Here is an 18,516-nt window from a genome sequence, read left to right on the forward strand (position 1 = left end):
ATCTTGCAGGTCTGAGATCCTTAAGAAAGTAAAAGCTAGCAGGTTCATGGTTCTCAAAAGCATGTAAAAGGGGAGCTTGTGAAATCGTACTCAAGTTTCCTCCAGTGAGTTTATAAACATTTTGTCATTAACAAAAGTTTATCAGAGTCAATCCTCATCAGAGAAAATTAGAGAGCTGTCTCTTGGTTCTTTATAAGGAGAACTACAATGATGAGAACTCAGACTCTCCCAGTTTCTGGGGAGGAAGTAGAGCCAACAACGGCAATTTATTTCATACCAACAACGGCAATTTATTTCATAGCTGTGTGATTGCAACATTGTCTGCCAGGGATGTGACTTTGCATATAAGTCAAGTCACATTGACTTATAAGCATATACCTTCATAAATGAAAATAAAGGACATCACTTCTCATTTTCCAGTTGAATAAATTTATTTCATAATACAAAACAATGAAAAGATGCTCCTCTGTATCTTCTAACTAGTGGCTATACTTCTGTCATGTGGAGTATAAAACATTTTAAACACTTGTCCCCAAAATGCTCAATTACAAGTGTTAAAGGTAGATTTCATATTCCATCATATGGAATACCTTTTATTTATTTAAAAATATTGAGGAGATTGATATTGCTCATGTGTCAGTGTCACTAGAAGTACACAATTTTTGTAGTGCACAAGTGAATATGTCTCATTTTTTCAGTACTCTGAAGTGTTCAGTTGTTGCATGCCAACCAGCTTTCAGTACAATATGACCCACAAATAGTAAGATATGACTGCTTTTTTATGCATAAGAAGAGTGAGAGTTACATGGAATATACCTGAATCCAAACTTTGGACTGTTAGTTAATTACAGCCATGCCCAATTTGCATCAGGTGAACCCCCAGTAACCCATAGGCACATGAGCAAGATTTAATTGTTGGTGGAATAAGTCATGAGTTTCAGAATGTATAGCTGTATAACTAGATTCTGAATTCTGTATAATCATTCTGGAATGATTCCAGAATGGCATTGTCAAACTTTGGAAGAGGGGATTTGGAGGTATGTTCTTGAATATATAAATTCTCCTATTTATTTAATGTGAGTTACTTTGCAAGGAAAATTAGGAGAGGGCAAGTTGGAGAGAATGGACATGAAGTATAGCACATTAGTTTGACTACACACTTAAAAGCCAAATTCTAAATATCACAGGGTGCAGTGACCCTCCCTTCAGCTTTTTGGACCATGGATAAAATATGGGAAGACATGGACATAATATTAACCATGCTCGGATAGATTCCCTTTCACCTCTTCTATGTTAATATATAATAGAAATTGTAAAAAAGTATAAGTGCAAACTAGATTCAAACAGACTCCTGAAAGGCCTGTCTCCTATTCAGAGAAATCAAATAGGGAATTTTTCACAATCAGCTAATTTAATTCATTCTTGGAGAATGTGGTTTTCATATATATCAACAGGCTTCTTAAAATAAATGCCAAATTTAAACACTTTCCCATCTAGCTCTAGACATCTCTGTTGATCTTCACCTTCTTGAATTAAATAATCTCACCAGGAGTTTTTCACAATCAGTGAATTTAATTACATTAATTCAGGAGGTGATCACCACAAAACCAATGTCAAAACTAGAGTCTGACCTGATTCTTTATTATCTTACTTGTCTCATTTTCATTATACTTCATTTCTTGTGTGCCTCCCTTTGGGTTCTAAGTTGTTTGGTTTTTCAAACAGTATACTTGTAGACATTTAGAAAAGGAAAAACTGTTGAAACCTTCATCACCTAGAGTAATTTCTGCAAACCTATTCCTGACCTTAAACATGGCTGCATGTTACACATGGAACAATAATACATTAAATATATATAATTCATTTTCTTAATGGGAGCTGCAGTGTGGAGAAAGAAGCATCAGAATGTATCAATTGTGGTTATCTCACACTTGCAAGCTTAGTGACATTTTACCAATTTTCTGGTCCTCAATTTAATGTCCCCCCATGTGTTGTGGGAGCAGATGACACTAGAAGATCTTGGAGGTCCCTTCTAGTTCACACAGCTTGAGGATTCCTCATAGACCAAAGGTTATTTTGGCCTAGGTCCCAGTTTCAGTCAATTTATTAGTCTAATATTATTTATTTCTCCCAAGTATGAGGGTCTTCCTGAGTGGGAAGAAAAGCAGTTTTACATAGTTTGAACAGTGAAAATAAACATTAAATGATGCAACTTGTATTATTGGCAATGAATATTAACAAGTTGCAACCAGGAACACCTATTTATTCAGCTATGCACCTTCTTAAGCTCAAGGTTTTCAAATTGTGGGAGATTTTCCATGCTGAATGATTCCAAGGATTGTCAACTATATACTCAAGAAGATATTTTAAGTGAGGTTACAATATAGTCATAATAGTACATTTATAGGACTGAAAGAAGTTCATCACCAATCCTGAAATTTCCAGTTATTGGAGTATACCATTGATTTGTTACAGAGGGTTATTTACCACATGCATACATTCATATCTTCCAACCTTATAGTCTGAATAGTATGCTTTTATTGCATTGCATTATACACAAGCATAATTTGCTTAATGAAAATAATTAAAATATACAATAATGCTGATAATGTTTTGGGGCATTGTTTTATTATTATCATCATAATGAAAAACTTAAAAATTGGAAGTTGCCCTAGGACCTCCTTTATTATGAGAAGTTCTATTTCCTAAAGCAGGGCATGACTGCCAAAGTATGCAGTCTTTAAAATTTGTCATTATAAAAGTTCATTGTTTTAGGGTGGTGCAAAAGTGGCTCAGCAGGCAGAGTTCTTGCCTGCCATACTGGAGACCCTGGGTTGGATTCCTAATGCCTGCCCATGCAAAAAACAAACAAAAACAAAGTTCATTGTTTTAATTTGTTAAAACTGTCAAAATGCAGTATACCAATAGATGGGCTGGTTTTTAGCAATGCAGATTCATTAGTTTATAAACTTACAATTCTGAGGTCATGAAAATGTCCACATCAAGGCATCACCAAACTATACCTGAACTCCTCTGTCAGACGGCAAGTCACACGGCATCATATGTTGGTCCCTCCCTTCTCTTCTGTGCTTCATTGCTTTCAGCTTCTTGCTTGAGAGGCTTCCTCTCTGACTCTGTGGCTTCCTCTCTTAGATTCTCAGTCTTTGTCTGTTTTCATCTTTGTGTAGAGGAGTCCAGTATGAGGATTAAGATTCACCTTGAATGAGGTGTGTGAAATCTGCAATTAAGGTTTTTCTCACCAGAATGGGTCTACATCCACGGGACTAGTTTAAATTTAAGAACATAATTTTCTGGGGTCCATAAAACCTCCAAACTGTCACAGACATTAATGTCTACTGTGTGTGGGATCAATTAAGGACAAAATACATTCCAAAACTTCAGAACTGGAAGGGATGAGATCATATGATCTGTTGCCTCTGTACACAGGTTCAGAGAAGTAAAAAGGAACAGAAAGAGAGTGGGAGACAGGTCTTCTGTGCTTGTAGTTCATAACTTTAGATGACAGCACACCACCCTTCCTTACCAACTGTACTTACTGACATTAGTGAGATGTGACAAGGGCTCAAACCCAGAGGACTCATTTCCCTTCAAACAGCTTGTCTCGGCACCACACTTTCTTCATGGCATTCTTCATATCAACATTTCTCAGTGTGTAGGTGAGGGGGTTGAACAAGGGGGCAATCACGGTGTAAAACAAAGCAAACACCTTGTTATTACTGACAGAATCAACCGTGGTGACAAAGGTGAAGATGAGCAACACGGTAGTGTGTGAGCCACAGGTGGAGAGGGTTTTGTGGTGGCTGTCAGATGAGTGGGTCCTCAGGACGGACAGGATGATGATGTAGGAAATCACCAAGGCAAGGAAGGTCAAAATGGACGATACTCCTGTGGTGGTTATAATTGCAATAACCAACAGACTGGTGTCAGTGCAGGCCAGCTTTAGCAAGGGAAATATGTCACAGAAATAGTGGTCTACCTGATTTGGGCCACAGAAGGGAAGTCCTATGACAATCAATACATGCACAATTGAATGGATAAATGCTCCAATACAGAAGGCCATCACCAAGACATAGCACATCTGTTTGCTCATGATGATCATGTAATGAAGGGGTCTGCAGATGGCTGCATAGTGGTCATAAGCCATGGCCACCAAGGTGAAAATCTCAGTGGCACCAAAGAAGTGAGCAAAAAACATCTGGGTCATGCAGCTGTTGTAGGAGATGGTCTTCCATTGGACCAGTAAGTCTTTGATCAGTTTGGGAGCCACAGTTGAGGTGAAGCAGACATCCATGAAAGACAGAATACTGAAGAAAAAATACATGGGTTGCTCACTGAGATGTCTGCCTCTTATGGTGAGCAGAATGAGCAGGTTTCCAAAAAGAATTGCAAGATAGCAAAGTGAGAACAGCACAAAGCAGGTAGCCTTCACATCCTCATCACTAAAAAGGCCTAAGAGGATAAATTCAGTGATATTTTCATGTCCCATGGTTTCTGTGGAGTTGATAACTTAAAAGGGAGATTAATATACATGAAATGCTGGAAAATTTGAAGTTGTTAATTAATTAATCAGTTAATTAATTAATTTTGCATGGGCAGACACCGGGAGTCAAACTCGGGTCTCTAGCATGACAGGTGAGAACTCTGTCTGCTGAGCCACCATGGCCTACCCTGTTAATTTATTTTTAAAGTCATTCAGTCATTCAATAAATATGTACTGTCTTTTATTTTGACTCATTCACTGTACTTTTTGGTAAGGGTTCAGAAATAAACAAATACATAGATTCTCCACCCACATGTACAGTGTATTTCATTAGTGTGGTCAGATAATATCAATAATAGTTCAAATAATTGCAATCGTAATTAATGTCAAAACTCATACTCACCACAAATAACAAAGTGAACATTAAAAGATGAAACATTTTAAAGTCAATTTTACGATGCAATTCTATCTTATGTCCTAAGAAAGTTTTTTAAATTCCAGACTTCTATAAAGAACAACAAAATTATTTTTCAGAGCCAGGAAAGGTATTGTATTAAACCCTGAAAGTTTAGTAATGTCATTAGACTTCAATGGACTCATTATCTTAAGTATTGAACTCCTGGGTCACAATCTCAAAAGGAGACATCAGAACCTCTTCACAGCATTAAAAATAATATGGGGGAGAAAAAGAAAGCAAAAAACAGATCTTTTGGGAAAAGGATTCCTCCACTGTTTGAGCTTCCAGTACAGTTATGGCTTCTTAGAATGTATCTGATCTTCCAGTTCACTTTCCAGCCTAAACTGGAGTTCTCATCATTGTTTTTTCCTGTTTGTCCACTTTCTGGCACTTCTTGTCATGGTAGCAGTATTGGAGGGACAAACTGCATCCAGAGATAATCACTTACTTGAATCTGTTTCACCACCTTGTATCTTTGAATAGAACCACTGTTCTTCCTTACTAAGCTCACTGATGCAGTCGTGGGGCCATTTCCTACAATGTTCTAGTTAAAAAGAAAATTTTATTTGCTGCAAATTATTACAATACATCTCTTATTTCCTTTCTGCAATTAAAAGTTACCTGACCTAAAATGTAGAACACTGCTAAATTCAAATCTCAGGTTTATAAAAAACTAAATTTTATCCTTTGATTAAAACTCATCAGCCACACTCCCAAAGATTTAAGTCAGCAATTTAACAATGCCATTTACTTTATGTGGGTTACCATGAAATAGTTTTAGAAAAATGAATATTTGCCCTATGCAGAGCTTTTAAGTATGATTTTAGGGAATTCGTGGACTTGTTACTTGAATTCTATCCATGGATGCCAAGTGAATATACTCTGTTTAGTTTCTTGTAAAATCTCTGGAAATATCACTATCACATAATCAAAAGTCCAATTGTAATGGTCCTGAGCTATGGCATAGTATTTTCAAATAAAATACTAAAAATTAAAAATATTAAAAACTTTTAAACCTTTGAGTCCTGTCCTTAATAGTGTAATCCATTTCTTGAATTTTCCTAAAGATGAAAAATGGTTTGAACCATGCAAATATATTTATATATACCCTTTTATGTTTAAGAGAAATCAACATAATGAATACATCAGTTATTCCAAAATTAATTCTTACATGCAGTAATTAAAAATCAAATATCTGACAAAAAATTCACATTTTAAAGCTGATACAAAAATTCAAGCACAGTCAATATCCAGATTACTTTAGCTAACTTTTAAAAAGAAAAATTATGTTGACATACCTTTTCAGATATTGAAGCATATCACAAAGCTATGGCAATTAAATCAATGTTAGAATAGGCAGATTGGTAGACTTGGAGGTCATCAATAAACAAACACAATTATACTGGGAAAACTTGACATTTCAAATTGATATGAAATAGTCATTTCAGTAACTGAAATAAAGAAAACAGAAAACTTGATCTCACCAGTTATAAAAAGTGTATTCCAGGTTGTTGAACACTATAAATGTATCAAGTAAAATGAGAAAACTTTTGGAGGAACCATTAGTAGAATGTACTCATATTTTAGGGCATGGAAAAATTTAAAGCACATGAATAAAAGTTATAAATAAAAATCCAAAACATTCAACAGATCTGTATATCAAAATCAGTATGAACAATTATTTAGAAATCACAGAATGGGAGTAAATATTTTTAAATCCTGTAAGTCAATACTGTGAGAAGAAGTAATCCAGTTTTGTTAAAGAATAAAACATTAAAATAAGCAATATACAGAAAGGAAATAAAAATTGCCCAATACACATATATAGAAAATTTAACCTCTTTAGGATCAAGGAAATGCAACATAAACACTGAAATATCTTATTGTCTTTCAGTTTCATGAAGTGATATTTTAAACCTGTTCATATAAAATTTTATTGTTGATAAGGGGGATCAGGATGCCATTCAATGAAACTACCCCAGAAAGCATTAAAAGGGATTTTCATTGCAGGTTTGTTAAATTTTTGAAAATATAAATGATATAAACACCCAATATAATAATAGAATGCAAATAACATGTGATAGGTTCTTATTATGGAAAATGAGGCAGAAATGTAAATGGTGATCTACCTGGCACATCTTACATGGATAAATCACAAAAACATATTGCTGAGCAAAGACTGTAAGGATACAAAGATAATCATAGTATGATAACATGCACACTAAAAAAGCCACACCCAAAGAATGTCATGTAGTTTCTGTGAGTAACTGTGTTCTCATAAATGAATAGAAAAGATGTGCAAGGCATAGTTACATTTGGGGAACAAATGGCCAAGGGAATTTTAGTATTATACACTATTCTGATTTCTTTATTAAAAGGATTGCATTTCAATATTACCCCTGAAATTAAGTTAATTAAAACTGCATTAATTGTTCAATATGACTAAAAAGGATTACAGTATATAATGAATGCAATTAAACAAAATAAAATAGAAACCACAATCAAGTGTCAGAATTCAGTGAATTTTCCATAACTTGTTTTTCAGTTATTAAATGCAGATCTAGGTGTTTTCCCAGAATTATATTCAATGAATATCTGTTTTTGAAATCCAGATGAATATAACTACATAGATGAATTCTTCTCATCCCACAAGAAGATATTTGATGTAAAGGATCAAGAAATATCAATAGCCGTATATAGACATTTATGCATATCTGCATACAATTTATACTAATACCTGCATTTCTTTTTATACCTATCTCTAGATTTAGTTTGTGTCAACATTAAGAATATGACTTTCTTCATACTTAAATAATCCTCATAGGGTTTAAATAAATTCCCAAATTATTCATTAAAACTCATACTTGTTATGTTTGAGTACTCAAAGTTATAATTTGCTCTTTTTCATGGCTCTTATTTGGTGAACTAACATTGGTTCTTATAGTTTAAATAGAAGCAAACAATACATTTCTAATAGAGCAGAGATGCTGAATAATCAAAGTGTGACACTCAAATATGTCACCTGAATAGATAAGTCATCACATTTAAGGCTTTTGATGACCTGATGTGGTTGTTTCTGTGACAAAAAGTTAACAAAGAAAATGTATGTTGAACGGAAGCCTGAAAGACATGTTCAAGACATCAGTGTTCACCCTGCTTCACCACAGCCACTAAAACAGAATACAAAAGGAAAATCAAATGCTCAACTCCTGATTTTCAATATCAACTTGATTTACTTAGCCAACAAAAATTTATCTTTGGATTCAGGATTCATCCACAAGTCCTAAAATAAAATTTTCCATTTTATCTACAAGATCGCTTAAGTCAGATGTAATGGGTTCAAACATACTTATGTGTTGGATAGTATAGGCAAGTTTCATAAGTCTCTGTGCCTTGTTTTTCTCATCTGAAAAATAGTGATAATAAAAATACTTACCATAAAGGATTTTTAAAATGAAAGGATCCATATGAAATGTTTTGTTACAGATACATGTATCCAAGACATAGCAGGAATTCACTAAGTATTAGCACTTTTATTATTAATTAAAAAGGACTTGTATGCTGCACATGTTTCATCACCTGTAATGATAAACAAACTTGAGAAATAAATCATGGTGAATATTTTAGAATCTCTTTTGTCACTCAGAATATATATCTACAGCAATTGCAAGTTATTAAAAATTCTGCAGCTTCTCTCTGCTGAAAATACCAAACCAACTACCACAAAGTAAGGTGGGCAATATGAGTTCCAATTTTGTTGCAGTCTTTCAGCAACCCCTGTGAAATAAAAAACACGGATGCGGACACTTCCTGTGGAATGAGTCACACAGACACACACAGAAGACATACAAGATGACTGCAGCCCCGAAGAGCTCCAGCTGCTTTATTTTATATCATTTCTCATAGCTCTTTTGCTGACCAAGCCTGTTTTTTCAGTATATTATTCCCTTGTTCTCTTGTTACTTTCAATCTAGCCTCCTGGATATCTGGGTAGCAAAAAGGGAACATTCCATACTTCGTGTGCAAAAGTAGAAACAAAACAAGTCTGTTTGCAGAACATGTTCTTCCCCTTTGTCCCCAGATAAGGCTCATGGCTGGGAGCTCGCTGTTTGCAGCGGACCTCCTCAAGGCCACTTTGAAACCAGTCACTCTCAATAAATTTTGCAGGTTTTTTGTTAACCCTTTGGCTCCTACATTTCCCCCTTTTTTATTTTATAAGCCAGGGTGACTGTGCCTGTCTTAGGTTGCCCTTAGGCTCTGAAGTAAGGGTCTAACCTATCATTGGCTACCAGTCAAGCTCTCTGACTTTGGTTTTGGAGGGGAGCCAAGAGTACTGCAAGAATCATGCTGTTAGCATGGCTTTGCTCATTGACTGTGCCTGTCTTAGGTTGCCCTTAAGCTTTGAAGGAAGGGTCTTACCCGTCATTGGCCACCAGTCAAGAGCTATAGTTTATTTAGGGGAGGAGGTCAAAGCCTGTACAAACAATACATTGGGAGCTTGTGTTTGTTTATGATTAGAAGATATGATAGCAAATGGTGCTTCAGGACACTAAAGAGGGAAAAGAAATAGTAAGAAAAGTAAAATTCCCACTCCCAATATTGTTAGAAAATGAGAAGTTTTCTACCAATCTATAGGATTAAGATTTTTTAGCTTTTGGGTAAATAATTGTATAATATAATTTCCATTAGCTATATATAAATTATTCTGAGATATTTTTAATTTGTAATTTTAAAATATTGAGACTTAAACTATCTGAATGCTCCAAAAGATGCCTTTTTATCTTTTCCCATTATATTTTAGAATGATTATATTTTAAAGGGTTAATATAAAATTGCTCTCATTTCAGCTACATTTTAAACTTCATAAGAAATTTAAATTATACATTTGATTTCCAATATGAACTAATGTCTCTATTATTAATTTGCTCATTGATGTGAGATAGACTATGCCACAGTTCACTGACATTTTTATGCCACTCTTTAACATAATACTGTGTTTGTATAGTTTGATGCAACACAGTTCCAGCAACCGCAGCCATTGTGATACTTTCAATGATTCCAATGACAGCTGCAATAATGAGTCCAATTAGTCTCTTAGTCCTTTTCAGATATTCTTTTGCCAAGTGGATCAGGACTTGTGTTTCTGGAGAGGATTACCAGGATCTTGACATCTGCACCAACAGCGTACCTCTTCTTTTCCTTGCTGCTAAAATAGTTTTATTTTCCTGCAACATAAATGCTTGGATACAAGTGAATAGAAAACAATTGTCACAATTAAAATTTGATTTCTTATATGCATATGACTTTTAACAAATACATATGGCTCTTTAGTACATATTTGCATATAATGTTTATGGCTGCTATTTAAAAGGAAGTTATAGTTACTAGAATTTGCTATAAAAATTGATCCCAGTCTTAGGAAAATTTTCCACAAATTTTTTTGATTAATGTTATATTTATTATCCCATGGATTTGGCACAAATTGTCCTTTATGTATTAAACTTTGATTTAGCTTGCCTGCCCATATAGTCTCAGTTATCTTCAACCCTGCAAGGGCTGCATCTCTTACAATTTCATAGGAATCATTAATTATGATAACTGCTAGATCTATATGATATAACTGCCATCCATTCCAACTTTATTTCTCATTTAACAGTCCAGTATTATTTGATTTCATAGAGTTATGCATATGAGTCTTTTTTAAAAATGGAAGAGTTAAATTTGATATCATTTTTCTTTTTTTTAAGTAGGTTTGGAAGTCTTGAATTTATTGGACATGGGAATCCTAAACTAGTATTTAGATATTTTGGTAAAGTTGGATTGGCCCATGTTAGGGCTAGTAGCAAAGGTGGGTTAGGAATATAAACCCAATAAGTATAATTATGTACCTGTCCTTCAGCAATTAAAGTTATATGTTTTATAATATACATTACCCATTTAGTTATTATTTTCATCTGGGTCGACATGTCTGGGTTTATTCCCTTCGAGGGAATCCAAATTGAGGTTCCATCACCTGTAATGATAAGAGGAAATCCCCTACCCACACCTTTATCATGCCTGGTTTCCATAGATCATTTTTAATATTTTTCTAATAGATCAGCTACAGTTGCAGTTCTGTTTGAGTTATATTGCTTTTCTTTTCCAAATTATTAAAATGTAGTTCTGCAGGAGTATGTGATGAATTATCATAAGTGTTTAAAGAATTTAAAGTAAACAGTGCTTTTGCTAATTGATATTTTGGTGTACTTATTTTTATAATATTATTTTGCTGATCTTCCCCTTTTTGTTTTATGAGCACAGACTTTAGTGAGGGTTGGGGGGGCAGGACCAGACTGCTCCCCACAGGAAAAGCACATCTTTTAAAGGACTTTACCTTGTCCTTGCCCAGAAATGGGGGGTGTTTTTAGAGGGCTGAAGTACTTTTCCGGCCAGGAATCCAGCTCCAGGCTGACTCAGTTATAGTTTGTCTGCCTCTCCAGCCTGGGAGGGCTTTGCTTGCAAAGTCCAGCTTAGCTAGGCCCCCAATTTCCAAGACCATGGGAGGCACTTCCATGACATCTATAGGAAAAATTTAGTTGCTTAGGATACTGCCCTGGACAAAGGAAAACTACATTAATGCTTAGACCTTTTTCAGCATAGGTCTTAGGCCTGAGCTGGAGCTAACTGGAGGGTAGAGAGGCAGTGCCATGTTCCAGCCGGGCTTCTGGACTCTAAGACTCTGACTGCACAGCAGGCAGAACTCAGGATGTTAATTGCTTTTTGCTTAATAAATCAGAATGATCTTGTAAAATATTAAATAAGTTTTGCAACATATAATTAGGAATTTTTAAAGTGACAAGTAGCAAAATTGAAAGCAGAGTGTTAATAGTGATATGCATTCATAGTAAATATCAGATTTTGTAGAATGAATTTATTGGATTGATTGAAAAGGAATGCAGGGATGAGGATTCTTTATAATTGGTTGTGTGTTTTTGCTAATTGTAAATTGATTGCATGCAATTTGTATGATATATATATATATATATTATAACAGTGGTCAGATTCCAATTGGCTTACATGACCAGGCCCAGTTGGGTCCTCTGGGAACTGGCTAAGGACCAAGAGGAGCTTTCTGGAACCTAGACATCTTTATGAAAGTACATCTCTGTCCGGGAGGATAGCCAGTCCTCCCAGCTAGAGTGCACATTTTAATTGTTTCTTTTCAAGGTCATGTGATAGCAACATGAGCTGCATGTAATGGCAACATCAGGTGAATAGAACAGATGCCACAAGTATATTTTTTCTTGTATTTAGCTTTCAAATTTGATCTGTTCCCAACTTAAGTCAGGGTTGTTTTGGGATAAATTTAGTTTATACCTAAGTAGCTTATATAAACACTGGATAAAGCATTAAAATATTTTGGCTTAAAGGAATTTAGGTATTTATATGATTAGAATATTATTTAATGAGTAATAGATGTATTTTTACAGTAATATTATTTAAATTAATAGAGTAAGTCACCTGGTTTGGGGCAAGAAAAGAAAGAGTTTTTTGCCAGTATAAGGATACCCAGAAGAAAATCAATATTTTTTATACAGATAAGGACATGATAAATAAACATAAGCTATTTTGATAAAACACAGATTCTTTGCCTTTTACACTGATTATTTAACAAAAAATTTTTCATATCTTTTCATTATAACATGCTAAAGGTCTAAGAAAACATTGTTACTTTAGACCCATTAGCTCTTTCTTGATTTTGACCATAATTTTCATTTTTATAAACTCATAGCAATTATTATATTAGTTCAAGCTTTGTTCTACATTTTTGTTTTCATTTTGTAAAAGTTATTCAGTTTATCTTAAGATAAAACTATTTTTTATTAATAAAAATATGTCTTTATATTTTTCATGCTTAAGTCATTATTTTAAACAAATATTTTACCACATATAATTACCATCAAAGTTAAATTTGTTAGAATAATGTTAAATACTTAAAATATTTCAGTTAATGCATATTTGAAACATTAATATATAGTTTTTAACAAGAATTTTTAGTTTTAAAGTTCTGATAATATATTTCCTTTTCAAATATGAATAGGAGCTAAACTCATGGCCAGTTTCCAAATTGCTGTTTGTTGAGGATTTAAGTTAACAAAAGCAGATGGGGCTGCCATTTCCATTAATTGTCATAAGATTTTATTTATAGCATTGGTATATATTTCAGTAGAATAATTATTTAGATTAAACCAAGGTAACTTAACAGAACACTTTGAGTCAGAACTATAATCCTGAATTGCATATCCCTTAGGGAACCAATCTGTTATAATTCCATAGGAACCATTAATGAGTACTGATTATGAATTTTTATAGAAAAGCAGCTTGTTAAGATTTTTTTTTGCTCTCCTAAAGGTATGGTAAAGAAGCAATCTTTTAAATCTATCATAATAATAGGAAACATTACAGCCTTTATGCTGAAACCAATAACATTTTTGCATGACATGTTTAAAAAGTTTCTTAAGTAGAGCATCAGATGCCTCCATACCCGTGGAGTGTAACAATCCCTTAAGCAAATATAAATATTCCCGTTGTATCAATGGTGAGTTGCCCATTATAAAACATAAATCCGAAAGCCCTCCCAAATTACAGGAGGTGTGTACCCTTTCGGTTCCTTAGTAAAGGAATATTCCTATGCTGCGACATAAAACATAAATCCGAAAGTCCCTCTCAAATTCTGGAGGTGCCAAGTCCCTCCCCAATTCCAGATGGTGCCTTACCCTTTTGATTCCACAGTGGTGAAGGCCTCCAGTAACCTTCACTGAATGTTCCAGGGAGCCGGGCCAGATCCCTGAGCAGGGCTGAAGGTTCACAAGGAGCCAGGCCAGCCGGGCCCTGTGAAGTGATGAGTGGTCGCTGTTCAGGCGCCACTTGTTGCAGTCTTTCAGCAACCCCTGTGAAATAAAAAACACGGACGCAGACACTTCCTGCAGAATGAGTCACACAGACACACACAGAAGACAGAGAAGATGACTGCAGCCCCGAAGAGCTCCAGCTGCTTTATTTTATATCATTTCTCATAGCTCTTTTGCTGACCAAGCCTGTTTTTTCAGTATATTACTCCCTTGTTCTCTTGTTACTTTCAATCTAGCCTCCTGGATATCTGGGTAGCAAAAAGGGAACATTCCATACTTCGTGTGCAAAAGTAGAAGCAAAACAAGTCTGTTTGCAGACCATGTTCTTCCCCTTCATCCCCAGATAAGGCTCATGGCTGGGAGCTTGCTGTTTGCAGCAGACCTCCTCAAGGCCACTTTGAAGCCAGTCACTCCCAATAAATTCCACAGGTTTTTCTATTAACCCTTTGGCTCCTACATGTGCTTATTTGTTTTCATTTGGAGATTAAGTATGGTTTAAGGTGATATATATATAGGTGCCAAGTTGACAAGGGATGGACGGTCATAGTTAGGGAATGTGTCAACTTGGCCAAGTTGTGGTACCTGTTTATGTGATTGGGCAAGTACTGTCCTGTCTGTTGCAATGAGGACATTTCATAGGATTAGGTCATGATCACGTCAGCTGCATCCACAGCTGATTCCATTTGTAGTCAGCCAAAGGGGAGTGTCTTCTACAATTAGTGATGCTAAATCTGGTCATGGGAAGCCTTTTAAAGAGGACTCAGAGGAGACAGGACCCATTCCTGCTTCAGCTAGTGGGCCTCTCCTGTGGAGTTCATCCAGACCCTCCATTGGAGTCATCAGCTTCATGGCCTACCCTGTGGATTTTGGACTCTGCATTCCTGCGGTCACATGGGACACTTTTATAGGTTTTATATTTGCAAGTGTTCCCTGTTGGTTCTGTTTCTCTAGAGAACCCTAACTAATACAGAATATATGTTGAGTCTGTCCAAGGGTTTTCAGCATCTATGGAGATAACAGTAAGGATGCCTCATCCTCTTCTGTTTTGCCTCCCTTATCCTCCCCCACCAACCAGGGTCTGAGTACCCAGGGTTGGAAGGGAGCAGAGGGGAGGGAAAAAGAATATCTTAGCTGAGTCACTGCCTTCTCAAGCTTGCTTCATTCCCTTTCACTGTTTACTTTTGTGGTATTTTAAAAGAAATTCAAGGGCAGGTTTACTACAAATAGTTTTCTATGTTTGAGTTCTGAATTTAGAAACCAAGCACTTGTTTAAGATGTAACCAACATGCAGGTGCAGGAAACAAGATGGGAGAAACAGAAGCACATAAGATGCTATGCTGGCATCCAGTAACCATCTGTCCTAACAGGAGCTGTGTTGTTACCCTAGAGGGGCCTCTCTGATGACACCCTCAGAAAGGACTATTTGTTCCTTGTGTGTGAAGAAGACCATGTGGCTGGGGGTGGGAGTGAAGAATGTGGGTAACAGGATATGAAAGCCAGGTTACATGACAACTTAGATTGTGTGAACAGTTTGGGATTTTAGGTAAGCAAAATGGGAAGACATTAGAGGGTTTTAAACAAGAGAGAGATGCAATCTGATTTATGCTCTAAATAGGTCACTCTGGCTGCTCTGGGGAGAATGGATTGTGAGATGTAATTATCAGTTGGCATATTAATCCAGTAGAAGAATATAATTATGAAGTATTGAAAGAATCTTATAATTCATTTTTGAACCACCAGCCCAGTGGAGTTGAATGAGCTCATCTTTATACATACCTTGATTGCTTGAGAGAGATGTTGTGCCAGACAAAATATTAATTGAAGCAGTTCTGAACAACAAGTTTCGCAGTGGTTCTGGAAAAAGATCAAATGCAGAACTTGGAGGTCAGGAATGAGGGGCCAGTCTTTACAGGAAAAATAATAAAAGTTAAGCTCTTTTTTGTTCTTCCTCTGAAGTTTCAGCTGATAATGTTCTTTGGATTGCAGTAGCCCTCCCTGTGATATTTCTGACCCAGTAACAAAATGTATATATAGCATAACTCTTCAGCTGTGCTGAGTCAGTGTTTATTCCATAAAACAAAGAAACTTGACAGGTCTAAATGTGAAAAGAAATAAGAATAATTTCTTATTTCTTAAGTTAACAGAAGAACTGGCACTATCTGATCTGATTAATGATATGCTAAGAAATTCTTTTTATGAATTGTGTAAAAGTCAGTAGTCATCAGATTATCATCCATTCACAGCATGGAAACCCACCTTTCAAAGAGTCTAGGTGTGGATTTGTTAAAATTTCATCTGTCTGAATGTGTTTCCAATAATGATTCTGAGTTTAAAGGGATATCAGATTTAAAATTCTTAATGATAAAAAACCCACTTAGTAACTGTTTATGTGTTCAGAATAATCCACTACCTGATATCCAAAATAATCCAGTACAAACACATTCAGGAAGTTTAAGCCATCCTCCACACTTAACTAGCTCATTGGAAAACATAACTCTTGATCATTTAAATACTGATAAAAAAGGCTGAGTTTGGGAGTGTGTTTTAGTTGAAGAAAGGGCAAAAAAAATTACATTTAACAAAATTACATTTTGCAGCTGTCTCAATGTGAAAGTTCAGCCCTAGCTGAACTGTTTCAGGAATACAAAGAAAATGATCCTAATCAGTGGTTTAATTTATCTCATCCCTGTGACCAGCCATCTCCAGTTTCATAGATCTGCAAATTGGTGTCAGTCTTCAACTGGAATATCAGAATTAACAGGATCTCTGTCATCTTTGGCATTTTATAAAGATTGTCCCACAAGGCACCTTGAGACTTTCTGACTTGATAGTAGAAATGATTAATGTAGACAAATCTCAGATTAATAAAGATTCCTTCCACCCAGTTTGTCTGAAATGAGGTCACCTGGAATCAATTCAAGTATTGATCTTAGTGTTCTTATCAAAAACCTAGAGTCTGTTCCAAAACCTATAGTAGATAAATCAGTTGTGCCAATACCAGGAACGAACGTTCTAAATACGAAGGTAGGAAAACATTCCAATTTCACTAAAGACAATAAGAAAAACAGATGCTCACTGACTAAGAAGCTGCCTTTTCCTCTCTCTTGGACTGAGTTCCTTGCTGCTGGACCTTCAGCTTTTGCTTCAACACTGTGTCTTCATTACCCACCAAAAAGCTGCAAGGGACACACCTTTGAACTTTAACAAGACATAAAGGACAAAGAAATATATCTTCTTATAACTATAACACCATTTGGCTTCAAATTAGTATCTCCTGATAACACTGTAAAAGCTAATGGGGGCAGTGCAATTGGGGATCTGGCAGAATTCTTGTATTCCATACTGGAGACCTGGGTTTGATTCCTGGAGAATGCCCATGCAAAAAAAAAAAAAAACAATAACCAAAAAGCTAATGAAAAGAAGGCTTTTTCTATAGAATAGTGACAAAAGGAAAACATCCATTGTAGAACTTTCTACTTTTAATTTAGGTCATTATCTTTATTATGATCAGTTTATATTATGGGACTTGAGATGAGATTTTTATATTAAAATTCTTAAGTGTGTTGATAATATTAGTTATTTTAATGCAATAGCTGGCTTTATTATATTGATAACTTATAATGGGTATTTACAAAGTTCAGACCTGATATTACAAAATCAAACCTTAGATATTTTTCTTTGAAATACTCAACTTTATACATTTTTATGATGAGAAATTTTCTTTTATGAATATTTTACTGTTTTGTTTTCAAAGGAAAATGACACTACTTCAGATTATGATTCAGTGATGAGTCTCTAAAGACATGTGGCATAGGATGGCTAAGACGTAATTATATTTTAAAGTATTGTTGATATCATTCCCAGTTTCATTATTTTTCTGGAGATGAACACTAACATTTTTATATTAGAATTTTTTTAAATTTCTAACTTTTAAGAATACTGTAGGGAATTATTGAAATAAATTTTTCATGATTAAGTTTTTAAAAATATTTTTATTGATAAAACAACACACAAATATACAAACATTCTTAACATAAAAATATTTCATACATGGTGTATAATAAGTGGCTCACAATATCATCACATAACTGGGCATTCATCACTATGATCATTGTTTTGAATATTTTCATCACTCCAGAAAAAGAGATTTAAAAAAAAACATCATACACCTTTACTCTTCCCTCATCAAACACTAGTATTTCCATCTGCCCAATTTATTTTAATCTTTGTTCCCCCATTATTTGCTTGTTATTATCCATATTTTTTACTCATCTATCCATACCCTAGATAAAAGGATCATTAGACAAAAGATTTTCACAGTAGCACAGTCACATTGTAAAAACCCTACCATTATACAGTCCTCTTCACAAAACAAGGCTTGAACATAGCTCTACAGTTCCAGGTACTTCCCTCCAGCCACTCCAGTACACCATAAACTAAAAAGGAGATATCTATGTAATGCATAAGAATAACCTCCAGGATAACCTCTCAACCTTGTTTTAAATCTCTCAGCCATTGATGGTTTATTTTTTCTCTTTTCTCTCTTCTCCCTTTTTGGTCAATAAGGTTTTCTTAACCCCTTGATGCCAGGTCCTGTCTCATCCCAGGATTTCTGTCCCATGTGGCCATGGAGATTTATGCCCCTAAGAGTCATGTGCCATGCAGAA

The 18,516-nt window shown here is 35.1% G+C and overlaps 1 protein-coding gene and 1 pseudogene across 5 annotated transcripts; one reads left to right on the forward strand and one right to left on the reverse strand.

Annotated features, from left to right (window-relative positions):
* Positions 1–208: 208 nt before the first annotated feature.
* On the reverse strand, positions 209–14,134 carry LOC143672694 (olfactory receptor 4P4-like). Of its 5 annotated transcripts, none has more exons than XM_077147252.1 (5): positions 13,715–14,134; positions 10,892–10,971; positions 8,395–8,537; positions 6,257–6,409; positions 209–5,502 (listed from the first exon to the last, which is right to left on the reverse strand). In XM_077147252.1, exon 5 carries the CDS (start codon positions 4,505–4,507, stop codon positions 3,599–3,601), a length of 909 nt encoding a protein of 302 aa, XP_077003367.1. In that variant the 5' UTR covers positions 4,508–5,502; positions 6,257–6,409; positions 8,395–8,537; positions 10,892–10,971; positions 13,715–14,134; the 3' UTR covers positions 209–3,598. The 5 variants fall into 5 exon arrangements, with proteins under 5 accessions (XP_077003367.1, XP_077003368.1, XP_077003366.1 ...); XM_077147253.1 differs by having other exon boundaries at positions 10,892–10,994; XM_077147251.1 differs by lacking the exon at positions 10,892–10,971 and adding an exon at positions 11,332–11,516.
* A 1,163-nt stretch (positions 14,135–15,297) lies between these two features.
* LOC143672673 (uncharacterized) lies at positions 15,298–17,209 on the forward strand (annotated as a pseudogene).
* The last annotated feature ends 1,307 nt before the right edge of the window (positions 17,210–18,516 follow it).

This window comes from Tamandua tetradactyla, assembly GCF_023851605.1.
Source record: "Tamandua tetradactyla isolate mTamTet1 chromosome 1 unlocalized genomic scaffold, mTamTet1.pri SUPER_1_unloc_1, whole genome shotgun sequence".
Lineage (NCBI taxonomy): Eukaryota > Metazoa > Chordata > Mammalia > Pilosa > Myrmecophagidae > Tamandua > Tamandua tetradactyla.

What these genes read in the sequence shown, in the direction of transcription:
- LOC143672694 (XM_077147250.1), bottom strand. Translation starts at nt 4,507, where the DNA reads ATGGGACATGAAAATATCACTGAATTTATCCTCTTAGGCCTTTTTAGT.